The sequence below is a fragment of the Cupressus sempervirens genome, chromosome 1 (genome assembly GCF_028749045.1).
Source record: "Cupressus sempervirens isolate cs-2001-9-10 chromosome 1, ASM2874904v1, whole genome shotgun sequence".
Classification (NCBI taxonomy): Eukaryota; Viridiplantae; Streptophyta; class Pinopsida; order Cupressales; family Cupressaceae; genus Cupressus; species Cupressus sempervirens.
Genome location: NC_143118.1, coordinates 573,384,871 through 573,394,980, shown reverse-complemented (window position 1 = coordinate 573,394,980; position 10,110 = coordinate 573,384,871). Strand labels below are relative to the sequence as shown.

At 35.6% G+C, this 10,110-nt stretch overlaps 1 protein-coding gene across 1 annotated transcript; it reads right to left on the bottom strand.

The window, feature by feature from the left end:
- Positions 1 to 6,788: 6,788 nt before the first annotated feature.
- On the bottom strand, positions 6,789 to 8,422 carry LOC149578719 (F-box/FBD/LRR-repeat protein At1g13570-like). Its single transcript, XM_089804845.1, has 2 exons — positions 7,295 to 8,422; positions 6,789 to 7,127 (listed from the first exon to the last, which is right to left on the bottom strand). The coding sequence occupies exons 1-2, from the start codon at positions 8,327 to 8,329 to the stop codon at positions 6,843 to 6,845; spliced, it is 1,320 nt and encodes a 439-aa protein (XP_089660971.1). The 5' UTR covers positions 8,330 to 8,422; the 3' UTR covers positions 6,789 to 6,842.
- Between the last annotated feature and the right edge of the window lie 1,688 nt (positions 8,423 to 10,110).

Below are 10,110 nucleotides of genomic sequence, written 5' to 3'. Positions count from 1 at the left end.
CTAGGTAGTTCAGTACGGGTCCACATGCTCATTGATGTCCGCGGAAAAATTCGCACAAGAAATCCTGATTATATCCCAAAAATGGCAATGGAGTCAAGAAGCCTTTATATGAATTGTAGGCAGTACACACAGGTTGCTCGAAGAATTGCCATCTCTCTGAATTTTGGCCCAATTCTGTAACACCCCCAATTTAGAATGAATGGCAAATTGGGAGTCTTCAAGTAGAACAAGATAGAGCTAATCAATATTAAAATCAAATTGAAGACATTATAATTCACAAAGATATTCTCACTTCCTCCGTCATTGATAAGTCATCAGCCCCTCCCTCCAACAATTCAATTCAATTCCATATTAAAAAGATTATCATTACCCATCCACGGTGCAATTTGACAGTGGTCCATTAAGGACCATCCTCTAAGACTAACCCAGGGAAAACAGATTAAACTAACGTTCATATTTAGATTAGCTAGCTAAATTGAACCCTGATTATCCGTCACAGGAGCTAAACCTCAACCCACTCAAGACTATAGAGGCAGGGACCACGGTGCATTCTGAAAGAAAAGACATCTCATTGGCATTTCTAGCAAAGTTAGTTGCAGATCTATAGTTTCGATAGGTTCAAATATGATTTAAGAGATAGCACATGAGGTACTCATTGAAGTTAAGAAAAAGGAACCTATTGTGGGAATAGAACATGTACCACAAAAAAACAAGACACAAGAAGTTTTACTATCAACCAACCAGCTGATTGATAGAGAGATTCTTAAATCAAACTCCTTTCATAAGTAACCCAAAAAGATGAGATATCTGGGTGTTGACAAGGTGTTTGCGTGGCTTGAAGAGGAAACATTGTCCTAAACCTTGGTTAATGAAGGCTCAGACAATCAGATTAAATCTGAAATTCCAACATCTTCTCTTATAGGCTGGAAATGATATAAGACAGACTTCCAAAATATAGCTAAAATGGTTTATTAAAAAACATATTTTCTACGCTTCTTTCTCAAAACAGAGAATTATGGAAAAACAATTGAGCCAATGGTGGACTCGCTGGGGTCCCAAGCAGGGAGCTTCCTTAAATTGAGTTGTTAGCAGTCATATTATTTTAGGAATCAAGGGTCTAATGAGTATTATATTAGATTTATGTTCCTAAAATTAAAGAGTTGTCTAAAAATTCCTCTTAGACTGGTGGAACAATTTCCAATCCCACCTTATTTAAACCTACTCAAATTTAGAAGCTTAAATAGGAGGGACTCCTCTTTTACATAAAAACATACCAAATAATTCTGCAGACCCCAATAAAAATCTTATCATACCTCCTATACCTTAAAAAAATAAAGTTATATTCTTTATACCACTAGCTCCCTTTATTAAGGAAATTTATTCCCTCTTTTTCCTTTTACCCCTAAAGTTTGGTCTCCTTCCTAGAATCATTCCAATGAAGGAAAGACTATATAGAAATATATATATGTACAAACAGTCCAAACAATTATGAGTCTTTTGTAACATCAGAAACAATTATGAGTCTTTTGTAACATCAGTTTTGTTAAGTAGTAGAAAAGATTATATACTAAAAATTTTGAGTTATGACACTCATGTATGAGTTATAAATATTTAGTAAAATAGAATTCACATGAACTAACAATGAAAATATTGTAAATAGATTAAATGAAGTGATTGTACCTGCCAATTAAACACAAAATATGACTCAAAATATTGTACAGCTAACTAAAACAGTCATAAGCAATCACATATTTTTAATTGCAAAAAGTAAGCTTGGCCCATATAGACCCTCTGCCTAAGGGGAAGAGGACTCCTCGAGAAATTGGCAGCTAAGAAGGCTTCTTATGTAACTTTAAAGCCTCCAACTCTGTCGACAGAGTTTTCTATTCAAATTGTCATTTTCCCTCCAATGCAGCAGCTGATTTTCTAGCATACCGAGTGGGATGGATCAAGCCCCCTATAGCTCTTTTCAGAAAACAATCTTCATCTTTACTTGGGGCTTGAAAAGTTTTTTCTTCTCACATTCTTTATCAGTAGATATGATCCTTTTCGAAAAACTGGCATGTGGTCATTTACGTGGGAATTATATCTAAAGCCCCCAATGGAATTGAGGGTTCTAAGGATGCTTTGTTGGTGTGTTCTTAATGATATGTTGGATTAATAGTTCCAGTTAGGTAGCTCTGTATTCTTTGTGATATGTTGGGTTAGTAGATTCCAGTAGGTGTCGATAAGGTGTTTTCTTGGCTGGAAGATGACAAATGGCTTGAGTCCTGCAACAAAGAAATGGCCTACAGCCTACTCACAACTATCATGAAATGGTTGCATAAGTATTTGGAGAACTCATGCTTCTAATTCATTTCAGTGGCGCAGAAGAGCTGAGATGGTGATAATGTGGGTGCACCAATAGGAAGGAGTTCTGATGGTGTGAAGAATCATTAGGTAGAGAGACCCAATGATGGTAACGGTTCACACGGAGCTGCTGGTGCTCCAGGCATATTGCAAGGACCCAGGAAGTCTTATTATGACACCATATACAACAAAGGCACCTCAAGGTTTCAAGAGTGTTTATGTTTCTGCCCTTTAAGGAAGCTACAAAGTCATCAATAAATTTTCTTGTTGAGCAGAGGCCCCAATTGAAAACCCTGCTTCAACATAGAAAAAGTAGAAAATGCCTAAATTTAAATTATTTTGAAATTGCAAGAATTTCTATGAACATAAAAAATAACAAAGGTTGATATTAATTGATGAAAATTGAAATTTGCATAAGATTGGAGCAATTTTCTTTAATAATATTGAAAACAACGGCAGGTACAAACTAACTTTCACAGAGTTAAAGTTGCATACATATCTACCAAAGCAAGTGATTGTAAGTTTGTGTCAAACCATGTCCATTAATGTTTCAAGTGAGATGATCTTTCATGATAGAACATTGAAATTTCCACCATCTTAAAACCGAGACCAGCATGAAACCAAAAACCCAGCAAAGCAAAAAGCCAAAAAGCAATTAGAGAACTAGAACTAATCCAAATCTTTCAGGAGGTTGGTCAGCTTTCCCCTTGTTCTTTTACCAGGTCCACCCACTGCTTCAACATGATGTCCTTTGTCCTCTCCAACGAAGTCCACCCTAAGCTCAATGCCCTTTGCATCCACTCTATCTTTACCAATGATAAGTTTCTGGACCAGCCCTTGAATTTTGGAGTTGCTATCTCCAATAGCTTTCTTTAGTTCTTTGATTTGACTCGCAATACCTTCTTCCACCTTTCTCCTAGCCTCAATCTCTTACTATAATTCTTTATCCATTTTACCCACCACCTCTTTCATGGCTTTAATTTCATTTATAACCCAACTGTCAAAAGCAATGGAGGCCTATGCTTTATCCTTAAACATACCAACATTGTCAAGATCACCCTGGTTAGGAATGGAAGCAATGTCTTCCTTTTCCTTCACATTATCATCAACAGGATCATCTTCAAAGTCCAACACTAAGTACCTGACAATGTTCATGATAGGAGATTCTGGCCTCTCAACAGTCTTATCTTTGCCAACATGCCCATCTTGCTTTTGCTTGTTCTCCTCTTTAGAGGTCTTCCTGTCAGTAGGGGAAACAGAGGGGTTTGTAATTCTTTTGACAGGAGAGGAGTCATCACTTTATTCCCCTGTTTCCATTCCTTCACCTTCTTCACCTCCTAAATCTTTGGTTACCCGATCCAACTAAGTGTCTATAGACTCTTCCTTATCACCCATTTCCATCTTTGAATCTTTGCTTCTATTCGAGGAAAGCATAATGTAATAGGGAAGCAAAATTCTATCCCCATACTGGAAATGATTCAAAAATACAAAATTAAAACAATGTGTAATGATCCCATCTTTTAGCTCTCACGTTCTCCAAACTCTAAGTGGAGGATAAGAAGAAATTAAATTAATTTCTTATAAAGTCATTCAATTAAAGATTAAAAGGTGACTTTGTATTTAATTAATTAAATTATTAATTACAAGGGAGAAGCTTCTAGGGTATGTATTAATTATTGGAAGGACGGAAGCCTCTCGTGATTTAATTAATTATTGCCAAGGAGGAATTTCTAGGGTGCGCACTAATTATTGGAAGGAGGAAGCTTCTAGCTCTTGCAATTAATTAATGTTTTAGTTCCTTCCAAAAGGATGAAGAAAAGGATAAATAGGGCTGAAAGTCTCATTGCTGATGATGGGATGATTATAACTTGCATTTGATAAGAGCTTGGATATGTGAATTACACTACCTTCTTTTGGCAATAAAGGACATTCATTCTCTGTTGTAACATTCTAGACGTCATTCCCTTAAGGTTTGACCTTTGGAATACATCTTTTTGTAATTGATTGCAGCATTCTCAGCATTAATATAATTTCAGCCTTGGTTCAGCTTTTGGGCATTCCTGGGTGCCCATTACAGTTTAGGGAACAGCTTAGGAGATTTGTCTTGATTTTCTTTGATGACATTTTAGTCTTTACTAAGACTTGCGAGGAGCATTTACAACATCTTGAGATGGTGTTGTCCACTTTGGAGACAAAGTCACTGTATGCCAAGGAATCTAAGTGCGAGTTTGGGATGACTGAGCTACTATACCTTTGGCATTCCTGGGTGTCCATTACAGTGTAGGGAGCAGCTTAGGAGATTTGTCTTGATTTTCTTTGATGACATTTTAGTCTTTAGTAAGACTTGGGAGGAGCATTTACAACATCTTGAGATGGTGTTGTCCACTTTGGAGAAAAAGTCATTGTATGCCAAGGAATCTAAGTGCGAGTTTGGGATGACTGAGCTACTATACCTTAGGCATTCCTGGGTATCCATTACACAATGCACCCACTTTTCCTACCATCTAGGTAAAGTAAGCCCTCACATAACTCAGCACACAATGCCATTAATATTTGATTTGTTTATTAGAAAAGGAACTGCCCACCTTAACGAGGGCCCTTTTCTCTATTTTATCCTTTGGGAATTTCTTCAGCGCTTCTTCCATAATTTTCCTTTCTACGAAGACTTTATTTCCTTCATTCAGCAGTCCAGTGATTTCAGAGATGAACTTGATATTGAGAGGGAATGAAATATCATATATTGTAGCATTATACTCCTTCCATCCCTTAAAAAATTTCATCATTGCCTCAAGTTCAAAGCCATGGAGACGTTCCAGATACGGAGTCACTCCACCCTTAACCAGTTGCTCCTAAACCTGCGGTACATCCCTCCATTCCTAACAACTACTAGGCTCTTGCCTTTTTGGCTCGCCACCCATGATACTACCACTATCCTTGTCGCCTTCACAAACAAAATGACTATAAATTGTCGTGGCTAAGGAGAAGAACAACCAAAACAAACTAAAAAGTGTGTCTGCTATCACTTCTCTTAATGCTCTTTGTCCGCCACATTAAATTATGATGACTATATGTTCAGACTTAATGTATACATCATGCTGGTTTAAATCATCGATGAGGCCACATGTATTGTCCTCATAAATCTTTCCCTTTAAGACACAATATTTCATTGGATTATCTTGCCATGATATCCTTCCTTCAGTCTGTACTCCCGAGTTGGCAATGTAATATTTGTCGAGACTCCCAGGATCGCCTTTGGCCACCCCATCAAAGTCGGCTTTGATCTAGACCAATGTCAAACAACATTCTCTCTTATGTTCTGCTTGATACTCTTTGTGTTGAAATCAGAGAGGAGCAGAGCATCTTGAAAAAAAACCTTCATTGCTTATATTAGAATTATTCCTGTAGCTCAATACTTTAAATATTTGTGGAAGAAACGCCTTACAGGAAAAAATGTTGGATGTATCCCTGCAATCATAAGACTTTAAATTTTCGGATGCATGAGTTCATTAATTGTCATTTTTCAAAATCTGAAATCCATTTCTTATTAAATACGGTTTGGAGTGCATCTGACTCCAATTAAGACATGGATACCATGCAGAGGAGTATTGTTCCTATTTATCTGTTATCAGCTTGTCCCATGTAATCAGATAACAGTGAAAATCGTATATAGAAATATCTCTAGTAAAAATCTGGTACAGAGCTGTCTTGAGAAATATTTTGAATGGTGAAATGGAGAGGTCAGGACCTTCCAAGATATATTGAATTACGAATTTGTCTTACATATTTTTCAAATTTATTGCTCATTTGTACTTCCTAAATGTTCAATACTGATCGATTTTCTAGACTGCTAAAATAAACAATTTCAATTTGACTTCGGAATCTAGGAGCGGTTCACTGTAAATAACTTAGAAAGTTTAATGCTGATGAAGTTTCTATACTGTTAAACTCTATAAGAGTTTAGAATCTCTACAAACTACACTTACAAATTACAAATAAAAATTTAATTAAAAATTTAAAACTTCTAAAGAAATACAAGAGCATTAAAATTTCTCAACAGTGTTAATTGATAATTGTCTAATTGTCTAGTGCATGATAGATAAGAGTGTTTTTAGTTCAACCGCATGCATGCTATTATATTTTTAACTATAAATGTGGTTTGGATGTTGTCATTGTTTTGTGAGAATGATTATAAATGTGGTTTGAATGTTGTGATTGATTTTTGAGAGTGATAATAGTCATTTGAGCGAATGAACATTGATTTTTCATTAAAACAAAAAAGTTCCATCACAATTTAATAGCATCAATTATTTGAGATTTCCCTTTATTTCGAAAGGGACTAGTCCTTCCCACTTTCTATATTTTTAAAACAAATCACCAGACTATAATGGAGTAAAAACAGATAGAACTTAACCTTCATGAACGGATTTTGAAATAAAAGCTGAAAAAAAATCGTGAAATCAACTACCATAAACAGAGTACTACAGAGGGCACATCTATAATGTTCGTATTACATGGAACCTATCACGCTGTACAATTATACTTGCTGATAAGGATGCTCTCCTCAGATACATTATATCATCAAACAGTTTCAAACATTGACCCTCTTCATATTCAACAGGTAGCTGAATTTCCAATGCTTTGAGAGAGGGCGTACCCTGAAGCAAGCTACTTATTACTTCAACTTCTGTATGGTCAAACCTAAGAATGTCTATGCATATTTTCTTGAGATTGAAATGTGGAGTGGTGAGGCACACAGGGGTATGATCTCTTGCCATCTCCTGCATTGTATTGCTATGAATGATTAATATAACTACGAGTTCCTTTCATATGTTGAGCAAATTCTAATAATGACAAGTTTAGAAAAGAAATATTTCATCTTTTACTTAAATAATTTCAAAATGCATGACATTAAACTACTACATATGACCTTTAAGTTTGTAAATACCTGTGCAAAGAAACCAAATATAGAGAGCGCCTGAAGATTTGGAAGCCTGTGAAGTAGTTTAAATAGAGGAACATCCATATCCGAGTGCTTATCAAATATGCCGGCAATGTATATGACAAGTGTCTCCAAGGACTGGAAATTGCCCACAATATGAAGAAATCTACTCGCTGAAACAATTCTTGGACTGCTTCCTTGTCCTTGCGAGCAATCCAGTTTCAATTCCTTCAAAGTACCTCCACAGTGCATTTCAAGATGAAAGATGGCATAAGAAAGCTCATAGAACCTTACGCCATTCACACTCAAATCCTCAATCATGTCCCCGCTCAAAATTTTGAGTTTGGGGCAGTCAACAGACAGAGAATCTACTCTTCGTATATCTAAATGTTCAATAGCAGTTGAAACGATTACGACATTACCTAACACAACATCTACAGTTATTTCAAGTTTTTGCAGAAGGGGGCAGAGCGAAATCAAGGATACTAAAGATTCATCTGTCAATAGAACACGACTGAGGTAACAAATAATGAGGTGAGGAAATCCAGCGAAACTGATTGGGAAACTGTTGAGATCGTAGTTGCGCAGACGAAGTGTTTCAAGACTTGTACATGAAAACAGGGCAGGGGGTGGGGTTTCCTTTAAAGCAAAATTGTTGTGATCAAACATAGTAAGGTGTTTGACTTTACACCAAGATGCGTACCTTACCCATTTACACACATTATGCCGAGAGAAGTGCTGCCGGTGGTTACAAATGAACCCAATGTCGTGGAGGTGAAAGGCATCCAGATTGCGTGAATGCAGAAGTAAGATGTTGGAAATTATATTTTCAACGCTTAACAGGATGAGTGGGTCGAGATAACGATAACGAGACCCCAAAACAAGACGCGGAGAGAAAGTGAGTTCAGGCATCTGAGTGTAGAGAAATCTCCATCTCTTGGACAGAATGGAAAATTTGACGGCATCTTTTATTGGGATTTTTGACAGAATGGAAGCAAGAATTGAATCAGGAAGCGTGTAGAATGCATCGTGGGTAGCCATAAGAGAGTGACGAGATAATCAATCACAGATTATGGCAGGAATCTCCCGCGAAGCAGAGAAGTTGAGGATTCTCAAACAAAGACCATGGCGGGAATTTGCTCAGCGGTAAGTAAAGATGTCCGATGGCGGGAAATCCAAAAACTGAAAAACACTTAAATTTGTCATCATAAGGTAAAATATATCAGTTTGAGAAATCCATTACTAGTTTGGTATAGTAGTTTGGAATTTTGTGGGATTCTACAATAGTAGAAGAGGTAAGTGCCCCGTATATATACTTTAATTTTTTAAGATTTAATTTCATATTAATTATTTTAAATAAAGTTATTTAATTTTTAATTACAAGGAAATTAAAGAATTATAAATTAATTGGATGAGAATAGATAAATTTGTCTAATTTTAATAAGATCAAATAACTATAAAAGAAAATAATTTAAAGGGGCAAGTTCTAATATAAATGATATTAAACAAATTAAGTGGTTTAGATATAATTTTGAAGTGAGGAATCTTTATTATCAAGTCTTTTCTAAATATTATTTGAAATGTAATTGTTATCAAATAGTTCTAGACTGGTGAGTGCACTCTTAGAATCATCATTCAAGGGTTGTTGAACACAAATAGAATAAATAATTAACTCTAGTTGAGGAACCTTATCAATGTATCATTGATCAGGGGCACAGTGGTTATAGAAGAGACATAAAGAGTTTGTGATGCTTAAAATCATTCATGGGTGGTGTTATCTATGTTTCCAAATGATTGATAACCATGAGATCGGGAACCACTAAATTTTTTGGCAAATTGTTTCCAACTTCATAATTAGCATACTTGAGGAGGAGGGAGGCAAGACTAGGAGTAGTATAGAGAGCATTGATCAAGTGACCTTAAACGTTTTGTAGACATGCCTCACCTCCAATATAACTTTTCTCATTTGTAACTAAATTTACATATGCATAGTAGAGAAAATTGTAGCATTAGTACATATAGAGATGAATATCAACAAAACATTTTAAGAAAAATATCAAAGTTTCTACCTTTTCAATTGTTGAAGAAAATATGGACACCTTAGAAGCATGTTAATTTTGGCTATACTTGCAAGGGAGACAAGGTCAATTCCCTTACACAACCATATGCAATGAAAAAGGAGTAAGTCCAAAAGACCTAAAAATCATAAATCTAATTCCAAAGTTTCTAAATTTTCAAAGATGTTTGAGGCTCTCTAATTGTTCACAAAATGGATGATGGGAATAATTAATTCTATTATACATTAAACAAGAATCGAGTGAAAGACTTTGATAAAGAATGCATTGGGCAAAGAGTCAATTTAGGCTCATTAATTGCTAACGAGACAACCTAGATAATCTATGACACTGAGTTCTTAGAGAAGAGTGTAGTTGTTCGTTTAGCTAGCTAACAAGTTTATGAAAATGAGAAAAAAGCCCAAAATGTCCTTTGTGAGGCTTATAAATACAAATGGTTTATCAAGCTACCATTTTCAATCCTTCCACCAAGGCTTGAAAGACTTGACCACAAATTTATGAATCAAAATAGAGAAGAATTGTGTCAATATAGCCTAAAAGATCTCTCAAATCTAGGTTAGACAAGCTAAGTTTTGTATTAATCTCTAACTAAGCAATGAAACTCTTCATGGTTCTATGAATGAGATTTGAAAGAGTTATAATCTTCACTTAAATCTTTCAAGGTGTGCATCCAAGACACTTTAACTAGTGAGGGGTCTTAATAAGAAAGAATGAGAAGACACAAAATTTATTGCTAATTGATTGAAA